Here is a 21,624-nt window from a genome sequence, read left to right on the forward strand (position 1 = left end):
TTCAATTCATACTTATCTGACTGACCATAAGCGAATTAATACATTTTGGAAATGTGATAGTGAGTACATCTTTTAATAAGGGTTTCTTTACAATTTTCTGCAGAGCTGAAACTACTGAGTGTTGGGGCTGAATAAGGAGGCCTTTAAGGCCTATTCAGAAATAATTTCATAGTAGAAACTGAAAAATGTTCAGGACAATACCTTGCTATTGACAAATCTGAATGCAGAGAAGGACATTCTCATTAGCCTCAAAATCTAAAGCGGCATTCAGAATGGAATACCCAAATTAAGAAAAATCATTACATATTCACTGACTGTGCACCTCCTTTAACTTCTTTGCTGGTAACACAACACTGACTTTTATACAACAGCAAGCATGCTACTGCAGGCTGCACCGTGTGTGCCATTTTATATCTAATACACATACACTAAATGTTTGAGAATTTTAATTCATTTGAGGCTTGAAAAGTAATCCCTCATTGCTACAATTTTCAACATACAGCCATAATGAAAGACTACTGAGGTCTTGGTTATAAAGATCAGAGACCATCACGCACCAGATACCACTGCTTGGGGAAATCAGGGTCTGTTGGGTCTTCGTACACGTCCCTCTTCGTTCTTTTTCTCACCACTTGCTGCTCTGTCCACAGGACCTGAGGGTGCCCAGACAGACATAGACACAATGTAAACACACACACACAGGCACACAGAGAAAATTCACAGTTAACGCACTTATCTTCACATGCTATTGTGTAATTACTAATGTTAGAATTTCAGAAATTGTTGCAATGTCCCACAGCTTGTAGATGTGGAAAAACACAGCCCCAGCTGTGTTCAAAAAGTAATAACTAGAGAGAAAGGCAGAGATGTAAAGCAAATCTAATTTATTTGATTCCTGGGATGTGGAGGAAAAGTGGCTACAGTATAGTGTGCCAGGATAAGGGCCTTTGAAGTCCTGGGGGCTGCTGGGATATGCACACGCTCAGTAGGGGTGGTTGACAGCAAACGCTAATATCAAACATAGTAAATGTCGTTGCATAGTTTTGTTTCTGAAGTTGCAAAGAACAATTCCACGCATCCCTGCCAAAAGCCACACAACAGCCAATCATTTAATATCTGTCCTCTTGCCAGTTGAAATAGCTCATCTGCTAAGCGTTTTTCTGTTCTGTTCTGTTTCATGCTTGTATCGATATATTTTGACAGGCATTTTTCTCTGTGAGCAGCGGCTGACAGTAGAGAAATGATTAAAGACTCCCACAGAATTTGATATTTTCATTTATGGTTAAATATTTAAACACTCACAGCATACATAGTGGATGATAAAAAAAAGTGTTTGATCTTCTGTTTTGTCATGTTACATCAGTACATCTGTCAATGACTGTGGCTTTCTTCAGTAACCTTGTCCTCAGCAGACCCGTCACCATTCACCACCAATCTGTGGACATTGTCTAGACTGCCAAATATATATGTGGCACTTTTCACTATGTGTATTGATGAGTGAGAATTACATATCCAAGCTGTGGGACTAAAAATCAGATAAAGGCTGGCATTTCGCAAACAGTAAATGTCCATACAGTACATTCTCGCAGATGGATGAGTACATGACATGGTGTCCTAGATGAGTAAATCAACAGTGCTGCTATGTCTTATAATATAATACAAGGGTGTGTGATCAAAAGAACATGAAGTGAACCTATATTGAAAACACAGAGAAAGGTGGATCTGGTGTGAAGGACCTCTGGTTTTACTTTAACAAACACTACACACTGTTCTGATAAACCAAAAGGCAACTCAGCTATTCTTCTTCCTTTGTAAACCATGGAGCAACAAATTCAAATTTAACTTGGAATGAACTAATAGTGTAGCGCAGGGAATCTGCACGGTACAGACACTTATCCTTCGCAGCATTTAAAGCAAATTCTGTTGTGTATCATTATTGTCAGTAATAAATGCATCCTTTGCTGAATTTTTGCTGAAGGTGACAAAGCTTAAACTGGTCCCACTTTTGTTTCACTCAACTGAAGCGTGTCCACATTTGTGAATTTCCTTTACAATGCCTGGCAGATGCCCAAAGTACAACTTGTTACTCAAGTGTTTTAGCTCTTTTCAGTGGGGGTTTTCCTTTTTTGCTTGTTCCTGTCAGAGATGTTTCTGGTAGTGAGGCTTCTCTACTTGTTTGATTTCGTGATTACATGCTCTTGTATAAGGTACGTGGTCTGAATGTGAAGGTGAACATGTCCAGCGCGGCCTCCTGACTATGGTGCTGCTCCAACCCTGGTTGAAAATCTAGCCTCAGAGAATGGAAGCATTAACCTTATTTGAGTGACCCCAGACTAATTAACATTTTTTCTCATTTCATTACATTTGGAATTGCACATGACTGACCTGACTGCACTGCTGCCCACTGCACACCACATTATGATCAGAACGAAATTTTAGCTGATACATGGACCAGACAATGATGATCTCAATGCAGCCATTTACTGTAGGATATTTAGTGCTTCATTTATATAGTCAATTAATGCAAATGATTAAACATTAGCATGTTCAACTCACAGCTGACTCGCATCACATCATCTTGAGAAAACTGACATTAAATATAATTAACGTGATGTAATGTAATCACTTTAATTATGGCAAATTGTGGAATACTTTGCAGAACATTTAAGCCACATCGCCCACTTTTAATGACTGTGAAAAACAAGGTCTTATCCATATCCTCCCTGGGAACCAAGTGGGAGATGGAGGACTTATTAGGGACGCAGAGAAAAAAAGGATCACCCTGAGGTCTGGGACAAGGACAAAGAGTAAGAAGCATACAAAACCAGACAAAGAAGCAATCATGATACAACAGGGAGGCCTCCACATGAGCTAGGTCTGTAATCCACTTGAGCAATAAACTATTTGTTCCATCTATCCTGCAATGTCCTCAGGGCTTTCCTGTCTGATGACTAAGGAGAAGCCACGCTGGTATTGTTCGTAACGCGGAGAGAGTGGTGGAGAGACAGCCTGTGCTTTGATCTATAAATCTGTGTTCCTATAGTTTATGGAGAAAGATGATATGTTATAGGATAAGTGCTAGATAAGAACTAGTGATGTTCTATGCTTTTTTTGTCACTATCAAAAAATCCTATGAAAAGACAATGAAATGATTGTTCTGATAATTATTGTCTGTGCATCCAAATCCTGATATAGCTTATTCCCCTGTGTCATAAAGCTCCACTGATGTTCAAAGACTGTAAAAAAACCCATCAGTGAGCCACACATTATGACGAACATGGGCACTGTAAATTATTTTGAATTGATCCTACACACACTTGTTCTAGCATTTGTTAATCAATGGTTCCCAACCTGGGTGTCAGGACCCTCCCATGGGGTACCTTGATAGATCTGAGGGGCCATTATATGATTAACAGAATATTCTCTTAGTCTTAGATTTTTTTTTTCTTGTGAATTACTGGATAATTTTAGAACTTTCAACCTCTAAAACTCAACTCAAATCACTCTCTCTGCTAATGAGAGTCAGTAACGAATACATTATTTCCTCCTGTACCTCCTGTGACTCATATTTAAACATTCACATGTTCAGTAGGAGGCAGTGGGCTGGGTGCTACAGACAAGCTGGGTAAGATGGAAAGAACTGAGGAACTAACTCATGCGTTGTTAGTTTTGGTCTACTTGACCACAACACAAAAACAGAACATTGCCAGCCTCAGCCTTAAACAGTGTGGCCTCATGCAGCACCTAAAAACACAGTGCACCCTCACAGTTTGTCTCAAAACTGTGAGAGAAAGGTGAGGGGAGAGAGAGAGAGAAAGAGAGAGAGAGAGAGAGAGAGAGAAGGGAGGGAAGGATTGTGACGTGGGGTAAAGTCCCTCTGAAACACAGCATGCAGTAAGCTGCCTTACACTGCGGTTTGTACAAAACCAGCAGCAGCCACCCCAAAACAAATCGATTCTTTCCCTCATAGAGAAGGTGTGGGGTGTGGAGAGGAGATGACAAACAGCCCTCGCAAGCATAATGGTAAAAGCTTATGCAGCTGCCAATGTCATCTTGCCACTGTGTGATTATTCAAAGGGGGTGGTGATAAGCGGCGATGTTAGCACCACGGAGCAGAGGAAAAGAGACAATGGAGGTAATGTGAGAGACAGCAGCTGGATTACGGGGAGGAAAAACTGTAACAAGCTCAAAGCTTAGTGTTGACTAATCCAAAATCCAACCATTATGTTTTCATTGCCTTTTAAATCTGTTTTCTCTAATGCTGGTGAAGCAGAACCTTTTCTTTCCCCTTTCCCAGGGATCACATGGTCCCACAGACAATAATATGAATATACAAATGCACATAAATAAACGCATGTAGAAACAAACCCACTCGTTCATGCTGTGGTGGTTTTTGGCAGTGGTCATGCTTTGCCTCGGTTTTGGTGTGCTTTTGGTTGTGTGGGTGGATAGGTAACCTAGGGACAAATTGTTGTTCCTTAGCCAGAAACCTGACGCCCTGAATAGCCGGGGGTTCAAGTGCTGATTTAACTTGAACTACTGACCTCCTGACTGAGATGAACCTCTGAGATGGAATCTCTTCTGTCAAAAATGTTTTCATATTGGATAAGTCTTTATCTTTCTGGCTGTGCTGTTAGCGCTGCAGTTTTAAATCCAAGATGCTTCCACTCTCATTTAGTAATGCCACATCGCGTAAGCAGTATAAACACAGTAAACTTCAGTTTCCATCCTCCAGATTAATTCTGGTCCTTGCCAGCCACTTATTAAGAGCACATCAACTTTCGATTGACTGTTCTGCTGTTTTGCCAGCATTTTTGCATTTTATCCCTTACCACTGCATACAACTCTAAAATCCACTAATCCTCCTCGGTAACACAGACAAAATCCTTACCTCTGTCACTGCCCGTACTGAATCTTGATTTTGGAGATCTCAAAGCAAATCTTATACACATCTGAGTGTCACAGTACTCCCCCTGCTCCCAGGCAGACACCTCTGAGCCCCATATGCTCTCAGAGCCTTGTTAACATCCATTTAGCCTGACCCCTGACACCACAGGCCTCAGTGAAAGTCACCATATCTCACTAATGATGTCTTGGAGCGCTTGTCAGACCACATCAGTCCTCTGCTCAGCCAGCTCCACTTGGGCTCGGGAAAAGCCAGAGAGTAGTCCTTGGGCTCTACTTGGCAGGGCCACCTCGCTACAGATGGCCCGAGTCTGTTCTCACATCATAACTGCTCCCTTTTTAGCACCAGTCAGGTGCTTCTTCAGGAGCTTTTAAATAGCAGCAATTACTACTGCTACATCCAGTGTTTCCTGTGTAAACATGGCGACGGTATTCTGCTGAGTCAGGTGGCAGCAGCACTGAAAGAGAGGGCACCTACTGCACAAGTGTACACACATGACTTCTTGTAGCTGTGGCCCGAGTTGGAAGGAATGGCTGATTTTTTTTTGTGGGGGAGGATTTTACCTGGAAAAAAAAAGAAAAAAAAAAAAAGAAAAGAAAAGACCTAACTTCTGATGTGCTCACACGCTCAGTATTATGGATGGCATTTTCACCATTTAGTCCATGTGGTACTGTATCTTTCCAAGTAACAGATTTGGTCACATTCAGAGTTTTGAGATTCTTGTCATTGAGGATTCATACACAACACAGGAGTGGAGCATTTTGTTTGCGGCACTCAACGCATCAAAACATATAATGGAAAAACAACAGCAATATCTCTTCAAAAACAATGTCCCACAGCTCTCACTAGTCTACATTGTTTTCTGCATAACAAAGAAAACCACTCACAGTGAGGTGTTTGGATTATCCCTGTTTTTGTTACTATGATCTGTGTGGCATTTTTGCCCACTCAGGTCAGAGTAATATTTCCCTCCCTTGGCTCAGGTGTGAATAAAAGTCCATGAACGCAGCATGAAAAAGGTCGTGACATTCTTAGTCTTAAAACGCTAGCATATTAACCTTTATATTTGTAACAATCCTGGCACTTCACAAACTGAAGTTGTATGAAGTTCATTTTGAAAAAGTATATTTTGACCTGATTCCAACAAAATCTCTTCTGTGTATTGTTGATTAGATGATACAACCCAGATAATGTGAGCTACTGAGAGTGAGTAAAATAAAATTTTAATTCATATAGGCCTCTTGTGTTAGCATATCTCCTGTTGCCTTCATAAGGCAGCAGTGTAATAATCTATAAATTTCACATCTAATTACCATTTTTATGCACAATGAAAAGCTTTTTTTTTAATTTAAAGGTGATATCTAGCGTTTCCTTGAGGATTATTCTTGCAGTAGTGTGCGGTTTCTCAGGTTGTTGTGCTTTGATCCAGAGGCTGCTAGATTGTGTATGCTCAGCTGTAATTAAGATTCAAGAATAATGTGTAATATATAAATATAATTATCAGTAAAGAATGTTGACCAAAATTAACTGACAAATTTGTTCCTAGCCTGTGCATGAACTTCATTATGCAAAGAAGCCCAAGAGCTTCTCTAAATACAGAAAAAGGTTCTTGTTATTCATGAAGGCTGATTTACAACAAGACAGAATAAGTGCTTTCTGCCCGCCTCCATTCTCTCTTCTGCCTTCCACTGTCATTTTCAAAGTCACTGTCTATGAGAGAAAAAAAAGCAAGTTTTCTCAAATTTGAAAGGAGTTTAATTCTCTTTGGTTTGAGAAATAAAATCAATACACGCTAGAGTTTTTTAAAACCTACAACAGAATGACGGTGGATACTGCCAAACCTCTCCCTTGTGTAGGAACAGCGCAAACATAATATGGATATGGGTCTGGCAGTGTGAGACTGTTTATCTCTAAATCCCTAGTAAGAAAAAAAAAACTTCCTTCCGCTATGTTGGCATTTCCATGACTCAATTACATCTGGTGTACACAGAGAGTGAGATTTGCAGAGTTACAGTATGCCAGGTATAAATTGCTCGTTGGGCAGTGTGCAAATCCAGAATCTGACTGATGAATGCCAATATCCCCCTCACTAGTTAACATTTAGGTGCAAATGATGATTGTAAAAGGCTGGGGAAAAAGCAAGAAAACACAGAGACACTCCCAGCTGTTGTGTTGTTTGGGAGGGTTTATTTTGCATATTTACAACGATGCGGTTTCTCGGATTGGGTCAGAGGGACAGATGGAAGGACCGGTGTGGACTGCAAAGGATTCAGAGTTTGACAAGCTGTCATTGGCGCCGGCATCCTTTTCTCTTGTGATATACACGCTCTCTGTGTGTAATCCAATCTGTCTTTTGGCCTTTTGTTGCCACAATGAGCTGTGTGAGAGCTGACAACCGCCTTACCTGTGGTTCTTTTTGCAGTCTGATGTGCATCCCCCTGTGGCCAGACAAAGCCCTCTTCTCCACGGCGTGATGCCTGAAGTGATAATAATCTCCAAAAACCTGCACAAACACAAAGGGAAAAGCAATGAGTTCACCTGCTGCAACAGGATGGCCAGATAACACCTCATGCTCGCCATGGCATTCATGTGCACATCAGTAAATGTGCAGATAGCGTTCATGTCGGAGCGCGCTGAAAACAGACACATCCATTTGGACATCGGAGTTTGGCATTTCCTGTCCATATTCAAATGAATGAGAGTCTATTACTGTTCTGGCTTGTAGAAGATCCAGCTCAACCCATGATGCAACAATAATTAAACATTTACTAGTGTTATTGATAGTGTTAGTGCTATTAATGTACCATTGTTTGTCATTATTATTCCTTTAGGTGTAATAATAATTATTACTATTATTATTATTATTACTACTACTACTACTACTACTATTTACATTTTGACTTAGTCTGTGTATCTGCAATGTTGTCTTTCTCCCACCCCCCCCACTCCTCTCTGTCTAAACCCAACCGGTCGAGGCAGATGGCTGCCCACCTTGAGTCTGGTTCTGCTCGAGGTTTCTGCCTCTTAAAAGGAAGTTTTTCCTTGCCACAGTCGCCTAATGCTTGCTCATGGTGGGATCTGTTGGGTCTCTCTCTGTAAATTTTATAAGATAAAGAGTTCGGTCTAGACCGGCTCTATATGTACAGTGCCTCGAGATAACTTCTGTTGTGAATTGGCGCTATATAAATAAAATTTGACTTGACTTGACTTGACTAGAAATGTGAGCATCTCTTCACTTTATCAGGGATAAAACACAATCATTTTACTGGCACCCTTAACATATCCCCTGATTCTTAGCCAGAGAGGCGCTGTAGAGACATCATGACAGTTGCAGTTGTTGAATGCTGACAAAATGGGTATTTTATTGTTGTTTAAATGAGGTGTTAAAATTTCACTTGCAGTGCTAGATATCTATTTAGCTTATAATACGAACAGACCTTAAATCACAATGAAAGAACCTGTCTATTCCACACAGCAACAAAAACTAGAGGAACAGAGGCTAACTTGGAGGTGGGGTGAAGAGACTTAAGCTCTCCACAGATTGAGGAAAATCTCAGACACACACACACACACCTACACACCCAGACACAAACAGAAGTGCACCAACAGAGAGACGCCCCTCACACAACTACGGATGGAAATTTTTAATTATTGAAAATGACTAGATGTATCCATTAGAAGCAGAGTCGCTTCAGAGCTATACTGAAAGCATGTCTTGTACTGCTGTCATTGTTCCCTCACATGTCCTGCTCATAAAAGAGCTTTTAAGGACAAGCGATCGGGTGACAACTGTCATCAAACTGACCTACAACCTCAGGGATTGCTTTCTCTTTGTCATCCGTACTCTTAAGCAACACATGGAGCAGCCGGCTCCTCTCTTAGTCATGGTCAAGGACAGCTGACCTTAGAGCAAGGCAGAGACTGCACAGTACAGACGTCAGGAGATAAATGTGCGGTAAAAGACAAAAATAACCAAACAGAAGGTGGGGTAAGAAGAAGATGGAGGTAGCAGCCTCAGCCGCTCTTTACACGAGTATTCACAAGAGAGCAGCCTCCATTTGAAAAGGAAGCATCGCAATCTGTACAGTATTGCCACTGGGGACTGGCTCACCTTCACCAGCCCAGTGGAGCGGAGGAAGAGATGGAGGGAGGCAAATGGAGGGAAGGGGACGCAGGGTTTGACAGGCCGACCAGGCAGGATGGATGTGTGTGAGGAGGGAGAAGAGCAGACGCAGCAGGATGGAAGGTTCTCCTGGGGCTGCAGGCTGATTCTGCGGGGCTGGCTGTCTGCGAGCCGACCAGACTGGAGGCTGCAGCTCAGAGGCCTAGTCTGGCAGAACTGATATAAAGCTGCCAGCCTTGCACTGGCCAATTTGCCATTTGCTTGTGATAATTTCCACTTAAACCAAGTGAACATCAGTCTTAAAATCCCCCCCCACGTTTGCACGCAATTATGGGTGGAAAAGATGAATGCGGCCGTTTTTGTGAGGAGACAGCTCTGCAAAAAAACTGTCACTTAAACAGACACTTAAATGATGAAAAATGTGGCTGGTGAAAGAAAAAATTTAAATGTAGAAATGTCTTTGCTAATTTGAAAAAATACTCAGACATGGATCAAATGCCTTATGTGTTCAAGTCAAGCAATACCTGGTAATTATCATTAAATCCCTAGATATCAAGCAGATATAAATATGCTAAATAGGCAATGTAGTATGGTTGCAGTTTAATGTAGTTAATGCATATATTAGCATAACAGGATAGTTTCATTGGAGATAATGCTGTGGTGGGTTCATATTTGAATCTGACTTCATGACATTGTCAGTAAATTAGGCAATCAGCAACTGACCTCACAGACACCCAGTCTCAAAAAATAACCTCAAAGCCACGCAAAAGGAAATGGCCTCTGAACGATGCAAGACGGAGGTGTGATGAAAGATGTGACCCAAGAAATTAATGAGACCCACTTTCACATTGATTGCAGCGGGGCAGAAAGCTAATTTGTGCTGCACCGGGGTGGCTTTTCTGTGGGACAAACCTATTTCCTTGAGTGCTGATGTCCTCATTTAGACCAAGAGTGTATGGGTCTTGGGGAAATTGAGATGGAGATAGAAATGTTGGTGTAGCTGCCCATGAGTGCAGCTGAGTCATGCCTCTCCAAAGTCGGAACCAGAATGAATCATATGGTATGTGTTTGTGTGCATGCATCTCTGCGTGTATGTGTGCCAGTGATAATAACTGAGAGCACTGTGGGTCATTAGTCACCCTGCCACTATGCTCTGAGTCTGCATTAGAGGCGTCCTGCCCTTTATGCTCTCACTGGGCACTGCTAGAAGTTGCTATCTCATATGTTTCTTACTTTTGCTGTTTCTCTCCAATCTCCACCTTATCTATACTTTCATGTAGCCTAGAGGTAAGTCTTTAACATATCTGAGCATTGTATCCAATTAAAAAGAAAAACCCAAAGGCGAAAACTGCTAATCAAGGGAAGAAAGGTTGCAACTAATGATTATATTCATTACTGACTGCAAGGTAATGTCTTCAAATTGTATATTTTGTGTGACCAACAGCCCAGAAGCCAGATATTGGTAGGAAAGCAGAAAATCCTCACATTTATCAGACTAAAACTGAATTTTTTACATTTTTGGCTGAAAAATGATTAAAATTAATTGCCAATTAACAGCTCTGATAATTGACTGATTAATGAATTAAGTAACTGTCTCAGCTATAAAGTTACATTTATCTAGATGAAGTCAGATAATCCTGCAAAGTCAGAAATAGATAAACATCTTACAATAAAACAACAACAAAAAATAATTTTAAATTAAATAAATAAATTTAAAAAAAAGCTTCCTTAGACCCTGCTGTGATCTCTAAAATACGGTATATATCTACACAGAAGAAGAACATGAAAATGAACCCATGTCAGCTCTTGTGTTTTTAAGATGTGCCCAGAGGACTTCCCCCCGGCCAAATCCAAATCTGCATATCATGGACTTGAAGAATCTTTGTATTATTCAGAAATGTATTTCTATGGGCATGTACACAAGTAGAGCAAGTATACAAGGAAAAATAAGACAACACATCTACTCAACATTTTAATACCATATTATATACAAAACAAGGCCAAGTCAACAAAAGCTGATCTTACTAGAAGTCATAGAATTTTAGTGGATTTTACAGAGGAGGAGGGATTTATATTCAGAAAATAGGAGCACAACGTTGAAGAAGATGTTCACTTATCAATAGCCTTGGAGAATGTATAGTCAGGTTTCAAAGAAATACATTTTCACTTTATACAAAAGAATATTGCAAAATAGTTTATGTTCTCAGGTAGTGAAAGCAGTAGATAGTGAAAGGACAGACTAGAGTAAAAATGTCCTTGTAAACTCCAAAGAAAGTAGCTCTCATATTGTCAGATACTGTATAATAAATGGAGCATGGTAAAGTTACATTTTCATTCTCTTTTTCTCCTTTCCTTGAAAGGCCTGAGCCTTTCATAAGTGAACCACACATTTCACAGTGCTCATGTTTTTCATTTTACATTCTAAAATCAATGAGATTCATTTGAGGTGAGGTGATGTTTTTTTGTTTTTGTTTTTTTTGGCTGAAAATCATATTCCTACAACATCTAAAACCAGATATCAGCAGCATAAGGTATGAACGTTCAATTAAATATTCACTAAATCTCACTAAGTCAGAGTAGCCCTAATGGCACAAGAGATGTACATTACATTCTTTTGCAAAGCCTTTTTTTTCTTTCACATATTGAAATATAATTATATTTCATTAAAAAAGAAGGATTTTCAAATTGCTTTGGAATAATAGAAACACTGTGTATATACATCTCTGCCAGAAAGTTACACACTGGTTTGCTGCTAACATAAAAATGTCTTTTTGGCAATTGAGATTTTAACCTTACAAGATTAAAGGTCTGTTTTGTCTCAGTAAATACTGAAAAAGGTGAAAGTGAAACATGTGACCATGATCTGAATTTTAAATTTACTCAGAAACCATCCACTGATGACTGCAGACTTATGATGAGGATGAGGATACAAGGCACAAAAGCAGTAAGTGTGGACACCAAGACCGAACCCTCTTACATCTGTGTTATTATGGCAATTAGCGGGTAGTGTGGAAAAACGTTCCTCTTAGTCTGATCTTGGTTGGAATCCCCTGTACAGCCGCAGGAAGAACTTAAAATCGGTGACTGCTTTTAAAATGACATTATTTATGAAGTGAAATTTGTTTAAATTGGGGTTCATCTGATGTGAATGTCAAGCATTTCAAGCTTGTAATTTCAGCAACTTTGAACTTATACGAGTGTGCACTTGTGTGAGACAGACGGATGTGGGAGTCTACACGTTGGCTGAGTGTGAGTGCAACTGACATTAAGATCACTTATCAAAAGCTTTCTGACAGTCCAAGAGCTGTGTGGAGCATCAAAGGCACATCAGCCAGTTGCACTTTTTTTTGTTTGTTTTTTACCATTTCTTCAGCCCACTCACCACATCAATGTTTCACATTTGATTTTTATTCCTCTAATAATCCTTTACCTAGCCCTTTTTCTCTACCACTCACTGTTGAGCAATGAAACTCAAAAGACACTGTTTACCACAGCATGTTCCATATCAGAGGTCATACTCATAGTATTTTGCCACAGTCCGCCGGGGAATTTGGCCAGAGTGGTTGTTAGACTTCAAGGTGACTGAAAGTAATGTCACGGTGTGTCTCCTACATCCCATATTCTGCTATGTCCTTCCTGGTCCCTTCTGCAGTGGCTGCCTTGGTCTCTAACCACCTCCAGCCACAGTTGTTCAGTCAATATTGGCCAGAGGGGGATTGGCTTCAGATCAGTGGTGCCGAAAAGAGAAATGTAGCAAGCCTTCACTGGGCTGTAACCTTCATGTTATTTCGCATTGCAGAGTGTGTGTGTGTATGCACGTGCACATGTGTGTGTACAAACGTTTCGCCAACTCTCCAGTGTTACAAAACCGATGTAAAATGAGGGAAAGTTTTCTTTTCACTCTCATCAAACTAATGGGGATAAAATTATGCACCGTACTTGGAAAATGTGCCTGAAATGTGTTTCTTGCCTGACGCACTGTGGTTGTCTCAAGTGATGGGTGATGGAAAAGGTACACAATAAAATCTCATTTTTCTTATCAGCAAATTGAAATTCTGCTGGGAGACTCAAAAAGAATTCCAATATTTGGAGAAGTGGTGGCATAGATGCTGTAGAGAATGAGAGTAACTAATGCAATGATACAGTGTGTGCGTGTCAATGTTTATGTTTGTATGTGTTCAGCACAAGGGACTGAATACAAAATATTCAGTATTCAGCATGGGAGCTTAGAGGTCCACTATGCTGATATTGACTGTGACAGAGCTCCACATTAAGTGTATTTCCTTGCCTGGGAAAAAGTGCACAGAGGCAAATCCACCTTATCGGAACTGCCGTCAATCAGAGCCATCTGTCAAGGAAAAGCATTGGCCTCGGTGGCTGGTTAGAGACACAGCAATAACAGTAATTCACTCTAAACACTGAGCACGTTAATTCTCAGCCTGTGATAATTCCTCTAACCTTAATGGAGGATGCTACAGCGGGCACATGGATGTGTGAGAGATGCACGGGAACGGACACAATGCTCTCCTGCTCCTTTTGTACAGTAGGAAAAGCACTCAGGAGGAGCTTTTGTTGTGATAGAAATGTCAGCAGCACAGCAGAGCTCATTGATTGCCACACAGTCCTCCAAGCTTTTCTCCTCTCTTGCTTTTCCTTTCACATATGGCCTTTCCTTTTATTTATGTTTCTTGCACAAAACCCACATCAATGCAAAGCTACATAGAAAGAGGCTCTTTATTTGCTGCTTAGATGTGTTGCTGTGCATTGGTTTGGTACGATAGTTGCTGCTGGGTTAATAAAACAGTCATGTCGCTGGTGTCCACTGAGCCACTGGGGCTGACATCTTTTGGACTAATTACAGCTGGAACTCTGGGGCTCCGCTTAGTGGGAGAAGCTCATTATTTTACTCTGAAATAGAGGCTAATTGAGTGTTTTCAAATGAAGGGTAATTATTTGTTTGCATCTTAGCTCTAATTCTGCATGTTGCCCGCCTTGACTGTATTCACCAGCTCAGGGGACATGTTGTCTTGGGAGAAGATGAGCCACACACACAAAAAAAAAGGAAAGAAAAATTGTTTTGGCTAATTATGTGGTTGAATAGCAAAGATTTAACAAAATGCCTATGAAGACTGTCCCCCCAGTAGTAGCTGGGAGTAACGAAATAGAGGCGCTATGAAAGGTGTGAAATGTGATTTGGGCCATTGAATACATTTTCTTTCATAAAAAGAAAAAAGTTTTTGAGCAGTTGAGGGAAAAACACAAAGACCTTGAAGGTAAAGAGCTTCTAAATCACGGTGTGTCCAGCCAGACCTATTCCTATTCCTAAGAGAGTAGGACACAGTGGAATATGACAGAAAGCAGGGAAAATGAAAGTGAGGCAGGGGAAAGAAATACATCACAGGAGAACAGATGAGTGGTGAATGGTGGAAAACTAAGTAGGAATTGGTTACAAAAGGAACATGTCACAGAGGACACTAAGAGAGCAGATATATATACGGCCCGTACTCATGCTTGACCTTTGACTAATATTACCATAAAACTAAATTTATACAGTTCTGTCACCATAAATGGCTACTGCCTTGTAATCCTAATCAATGCTGGTATCACCCTCTGTGATTCTATGCTTGAATAAAACATGGAAAGTCCACTGCCACTCTCTTATGCCTTGATGCAGTGGTTTTAGAGTTAGATTAGAGCAGAAAATTAAATGGCCTGAGTATATGAATCTCATGCGTTTGCTGCACACATAAAAAAAATGTAGAAAAAGTAGCATTCCTGATGTAGCTTATCTCTGTGGTGTGATTTTTCAGAGAACAGATAAGGGACAGAACAGATAGAGAGGGCTTATCAAAAACTCCACACACACACACACACACACACACAGATATAAACACACATGCATGCAGCATAAAGCTACATCATCACTCAGCCAGACTTTGCTGATACATCCAGTGGCACTGATACATCCAGCCAACATCTCAAACTCACAAAGATGCTGGTGTTCAAAGCAATTCACACATGCACAGGCACTCTCGCTCTCTCTCTCACACACACACACACTGAAGAGTCTGAGATATGGCCTTGAGAAAGGAAGACTGAGACAGATAAAAAAGACCTTGCATGTGAGGGAGAGTGTGTGTGTGTGTGTGTGTGTGAGAAGGACATGTTCAATATTTCAGATCACTCCTTGCCTTTTTAATTTGAGACTTATCCCACTGGGCTGATTTTTAAGTCTCAAATTCCAGGCTCGGTTGGAGAAATGTGCTAACGAAATTGGTAAACACCCAACGTTAACTACGCTTCACCGGAGCGTCGGATATTCATGGAGTTCTCGCAATGCATCAGCACAGTAGCAGGAGCTGGGTTCTCCCTGTATTGGTAATATCAGTAATCACACTGTTAACCTGCTCTGATATTACAGAGCAACGGTCTGACAAGCCCAGGGGTGAGGCACTTCTCCATGAAATGTTGCTGTTACCTTTCATTGAACAAGAAATAGAGACAGAGAGCAAAACAGAGTGACGGATGGAGAAGGGGAAAAAAAGGAACAGGGAGGATAGACTAACACGCATTTAGATGCATTGGTAAACAGAATTGTTTCTGAAACTGGGGCCACGAGGGGAAGAGGACGACTTGACGACGTATGAAAACAACTTGAGTGGAATGCTTAAGGATTGAGATCAAACTGGGTTAATTTTCGTGCCGCTGGGAGAGGGGCAGAGTAAACAGACATTTTGAACAGATGAACAGGATCACCGCTCTTTGGATCTAAAGAAGCTGTGGAAACAAATGTGCCACCACGGTGACTGCATACGACAAAGAGCTTAAGCAACGAAGCTTAACAAATTATGCAAATGAGGAGAAAGACAAAAAAGAGAGAGAGAGAGAATTAAGAAAAGAAGAAAAAAGCCAAAATGCAACTGAAAATCTTTTTAAATATTGTGTATGTTACAGTGTTTCGAGTCGAAAGGGGTTGTGGTGCACAAGTACAACCTGAGTGCCGTTGGCCTTTATGTCTGGAGGCATCATGTCACCCTGATTGTCATGTCATAAAAAATTTAAAGCAATTGTGATCTGAAGTAAATAGCACACACAAGCTGCACTTGACTCTTATGCAATAAAACAATCCTTCTCCATTCATTTATGTTAATAGCACCCTTGTGCTCTGACATGACTTTGTTTCAACCTGTTGTCTGCAGAGTCATGAAAGAGCACGCTTTCCCCAAGGAATGAAAAGCCTGTTACTTGTTAGTACAGTAACTACAGTCCATGAAAAATCAATGGGAGGAGCACTCAAAGGGCTGTCCTATTGATTTTTCATAGACTCAGATCAGTCAATCTATCAATGAATGCAAGAGGGGAGGCAGAAGCACCGTGGGTGTACAGCAACAGTGATGGACGACTGAAAGGGAAATGTGCAAAACGTCCTCTGACTATGTGCCCTTCACTTCAAGGGCTCAGCTCAGGAAAATGGAAGCTGTCAGCACCTTCAGATGTAGAGCGAGAAGATGCAACCCTACAGCATTAAAAAAAAACAAAAAATAAAACCCTAGAGAGAAAAATCACCTCATACTCTCACTTAAACATCACAGAGCGGCAGAGAAACACACCTGTGCTCACCAACACATGCAGACACGCTCACACCTCTACATCTCTCTCTTCCACCCTCCGTGTGTGATGAGGTCAATAAAAAAAGACAACTTCAGCCTCCAGCTGTCCCCTCCGGCTCCTTCCTCAGATGGTGGCCTGTTTAAAAGCGCCGGGATTCTGTTGGAGGCTGCTGGATTATTCATTTGCAGAGTGTAACTCAGCCCACTTCTCCTCTCCACATCACCTATGCTGAATTCCTTGGTGCCAGAACAGCCACTGTCAGGCTTCGTCACCCTAGTTTTTGGGAGCTGAAGTAAATAGGTTCCACTTCCATTCCCATTCAGCTCTTGTCAGTTTAATTCCTTCACTCTCTGTGTCTTTCACTAACCCCGCCCCCACCCCGTGACTTCTCCTCTGGTTCCATTTATTAATACCGACACGTTCAGGGCTTACGTTTTATCCCGCTCCTCATGTTGAGACCATTATCAAAATCACTCATGTCGTGCTCAAAAATGGGTAGAAAACCTGACAGACTCAGGCTGCATGTGAACATATTACAAATGATCACATTTATCTACAGTATTCTGTGCTTTATATATCCAAGGACATTGTGGATGCTTTGTTTATAGCATATTCCTCTTCAGCATTACGGTGACCCACCACGTTGCAGCGGGTCAGAGGGGTTAGGTGTGTCACTGGCAATTCTGCAGCGCACCACAATTTTGATGTCAAGACTGTGCTGTCCACTGCCTGTCCACTCAGATAGGGTCAGTGAGGGAAAGTGCATGGCACACCTCTTTTTGTCATTTTAATAGATGGGGGCACACACCATATAGACCTCTCCCAACACCACACCAGCATCCTTTTACTTGTGTGTCTGTCTCACTGTCACTGTACATTCTACTTATTTTTTCTTAATTTTACAATATTAACATGTTTTTCCCCATATATTTTCACCTATGACTGTCCTCCTCCCATAATATAACATTTGACGACATTTGAAGTGCATTGCTTTAAAATGGGAAGTAGGAGAAGATTATTTGCTATAATTGTTACCAACCACTGATTCACCCACTGACAATGCATGATAATGAATTCTTTCTAATTCCACCCTGCTGCCACGTGTTCTGCATCTTGACTCTCAAAATTGGCACTTTGTTACACCTCTGTCTGCTTTTGAGCCACTTCAGACGTTTTGAGGGTGAGCACAAGTGTTCTCTAGAGTTGAGCAGAGCAGACAGGCTGGTTTTACCTTCAGGAGATTAGAAGACCCCTTTATATAAACAGTGATGAGCAGTAATGGGGCATCGTTTTTTAATGTGTGTTTACATTTAAAGCTATACAAGAACACTACCTAAAAATACAGTGTATGTGATCATACAATAACTACGCAAGATCAAACATTCACCAGCAACTTTCAGCATGTCACACTCTGAGTACTAAATACTACGTACATAACTTAGTTGGCACAATTTAGCTGGCAAAAAGTACCAAGAGCTAATATGCAGCCCTGTTGAGAGTTGATGATATGAAATGACAGCTTCATTTTTCTACTTTCAACTGCATGTGCATGTACTTTCATAGACTTACATTATATGGACAACTATGCACACAGTATCAAATAATGTTCACAGTATAATTAATTTGTCACATTCATTTTTCTGAAAGCAAAATAAAAATTACAATGTGATGCAGTGTTTAAATGTGTTCTACTTCCATTTTAATTTAAGCCTTTGTTTATTATAACATCTAACTCACGAGTAAAAATTTGAGGCTTTGGACAGACACAAGTGAATTTTGCCTGAAGCACGAATTTATTTCACTGTATTAAAACACAACAAAGTGGTGCTTTAAAGTACAACAAACAGCTAGATGTGATCAAAACAAGATGTGATCAAAAGACAAGACAAAGGATCATCTCAGCTCAGCAATCACAGCAGTGAGTTCCACATGATCTATACTAAAATACACAGTGTACTGTTGCTACATTGCTTTTGCACAGCAAGAAGTGCGCTTAAAGGAAAAAAATAAACCCCTCACAGTGGCCTCATGGATCGAGAAGGAGACTCTCAAGACTCTTCTGTTCCTTCCCTTTCACAATGTGCTGTGGCCATGGAACCAGGAGAGCAAGCTGACTACACCAGTGGTGTGTGCCTCTTTGAACCAGTCTTCGTTCAAATTCATGAAGATTATGCCTCCTCCTTGAACCTCAAAAGCACAGACAGTTGAGGACATCAAAACACTGTGTCTTCAGAGTTTGAGAATTGGGGTCTTTGTGCACTGAGAAAGGGAACTTGAGCTTTGCATAGCTTCACGAGAGCCTGAAATAACCTCGGTATGGGAACTGGCTTTATGCCCAAATCTGATGGGATGGCAGAGCAGATTAAAGTGCTGGACTACTGTGAGTCACCACACAAATGCATCCAAAACAAAAGGCTAGACAAATACAGACTCTTATCATTTGTATAAACACGTGCACACAGACAATGATTTGCTATGATATGTCATGGCAGAATTTAATTCTTCTGCTGTGACATAAATTTCACATTTTTAACTAAAAACAGCTCCACAGCGAGTAACTGTCACTGTGTATACTTGCCACTGGCAAAAAATATACATACGCCTTCCACCCACACCAGAACTGACAGGGTGGAAGACGTTAATTGTTTGATCCCACCATTTAATACTTTTCGCTTGTTGTGTTTCCACGTACTGTTGGGAAGGTATAAACATAGAGCGTGACAGTGCTGTTGAGACAATGGTCCAAGTATTATGCGGCCAAGCATAAATTAAGCTTTTAAAAAAAATGCTCTCTCACATGGTATTCAGGCAAGCCAAACATGCTTTGTTATAGCGCTATTCAAAGCAAGACATCCGTACGCTGCAAAGGGCACGGCATTTACTTCTGTTTCATCTCAACACAACACTATGTGATCAGTAGAAGCAAAGATTTACAGATTAAATGTCTTTCATTCATAAAGAAACACAAACATGGTCCAGGAATAATTGGGATATGATGTAGAAAATAATTGTTTGTGAGAAGGTGAAATGTAGTCGAGCCACTATGTTCTTCTTTATGATTTAAGAGTTTGATCCAATAACACCAGGGTATATAAATCTAATGCAGTGGAAACACAAGGACTAAACTACCACTCATATTTGCTGTGTGGGGTGTATGCATTTGTGTGGCAGTGCTGAAAATATGAGAGAACAGCACTTATTATAAAGGACTCTTGTGTAAGGTCCCATGATAGCCTTCATAACAATGATAAATGGCTGAAGCATTCTGCTAAGCTACATCATATGACTAGCACCTTTAGGATTTTTTTTTCTATTATGCTAAGGATGGGGAGCATACTGGGATGGCCGTCTGCAAAACAGTACAGGAGATTAACATCCCGGGAACCATTATATTTTCTTAACCTCATTTTGTTTTTCAATTTTCTCTCATACACCCATAACAGAGACAGAGACATTTTCTGAAGGCTGGAACGAGACAGCCTGGTGTGCTGCACTTAAATTTTAAATTTTTTCTCACAATCCTCCAACAACCCCAAACAACAACAATGAAGCTGGTAGCAGAGTGCCATTAGGTTTATGATGAAACCCTGAGGAGACAAGTTTTAGTCTTCTTGAAAGCCCGTATGAGCTTAAAAGGAATCTTTTCAACTGCGTATGATCATCTCTAAACAAAAATTCACTTGCTACTTTGCTTCAGAGGGGTGGCCGCATCGTGTCATACCTGCTATGATGACAGTGACTGCCTTCCTGCACTGTCCAAGTCTAAATATGGATTCTGCCATTACCTTGTGTACGTACAATTGTCTACATAATTGATACTCCATTGCTAAAAGGTGCTGTTTGGAAAATTGAAGAGCTTTATATCACAACATGCCCCATCAGGTCTATTATAAAACATCTGAGATAGAACTGCTTCCTCCATTGCAGGAATAATGCAGCACAGATGGAGGGCAGATGCATGATAGGGTGGGGTGGGGGTTACAATAGCTACTAGTGTACACAAAAAGCAGACATAAATAATGCAGTCATTTTTGCCATTATGATATAATGTAGACTAGAAATTTCTAGTGCTCACTATTCTTTCCTACCTCTTAATGAGGAGGCATTTAAGTAGTGGGCGCATTACTCCTCAGCATGATCCAGTAGTATATATTAATAAACTTGCTTGTCCAGTCTCTTGGTTAAAAGCATTCATCAAAATGTGTGGAAATTGTCTGTCTTGTATCACAGTTAAGGGTGCAGTCTGAGATAAAGGCGTGTTTTAGTTGCCTTCGTGTGCTGAGGAGAAAGTAGGTTTGAGTCACAGGGGATGAGCATCATTGGTTAAGAGCTTCTCGTGAATACAGACAGAAGGTTCTGCATTTGATAAACTAGCTCTGTGGAGGCCGTTTTTTTTCCTACAGTCCCAGCTTAAATTACTGTATATGTGAGACAAACTCTTTATCAAGAGCTAAGAGCCAGGAGGTTGCGAGCACTATTTGAACGAAAAGCCCCCGGTATGTTCCGGGTCAGCTGTTCAATTCTTTCATGTCACTTTTATTTCAGAGAATACAATTTGAAGAACCCCTGCATCGTTTAAATTTTAGAGAGAACCGCTCATGCGGCACCGCTCTCGGTCTTTGTCCACAAAGGATTCTAAAGAGAGAGTGAAAATGGAGCGAATGCTGTGAAGGTATTCTGCATTCATCCTCTGCTGTGAACAGTATTCTTTCCACATGGCAGGCACTCTTTCTACATTATTCAGGGTGAGGATGATTGGGCTGTATTATAACTACTACACACAACTCCTGTCTCTATGTGAGGAGATGCATGATAGCACCCACGCTACCCATCCACCCATACATAAGAACTCTCTAATGACACATGGATCATTAGTCACTAATTACACAAACGTTCAGAAATTGGTTTGAAATCCCGATATTTTATAAAGTAACTTTAATCAGTATTTAAGTTATATAAGTCTATATAAATAAAATATAGATAT

At 40.7% G+C, this 21,624-nt stretch overlaps 1 protein-coding gene across 2 annotated transcripts in view; it reads right to left on the reverse strand.

Moving 5' to 3' along the window:
* furinb (furin (paired basic amino acid cleaving enzyme) b) overlaps positions 1-21,624 on the reverse strand; it is a 72,132-nt gene that overhangs the window by 30,881 nt on the left and 19,627 nt on the right. For both annotated transcript variants that reach the window (XM_018664124.2, XM_018664123.2), the window contains exons 3-4: positions 7,311-7,409; positions 558-653 (exon numbers count right to left, since the gene is read on the reverse strand). In XM_018664124.2, coding sequence (XP_018519640.1) covers positions 558-653; positions 7,311-7,409 — 195 coding nt within the window. The remainder of the gene's footprint in view (positions 1-557; positions 654-7,310; positions 7,410-21,624) is intronic.

The sequence above is a fragment of the Lates calcarifer genome, linkage group LG10, assembly GCF_001640805.2.
Source record: "Lates calcarifer isolate ASB-BC8 linkage group LG10, TLL_Latcal_v3, whole genome shotgun sequence".
Taxonomy (NCBI): domain Eukaryota; kingdom Metazoa; phylum Chordata; class Actinopteri; family Centropomidae; genus Lates; species Lates calcarifer.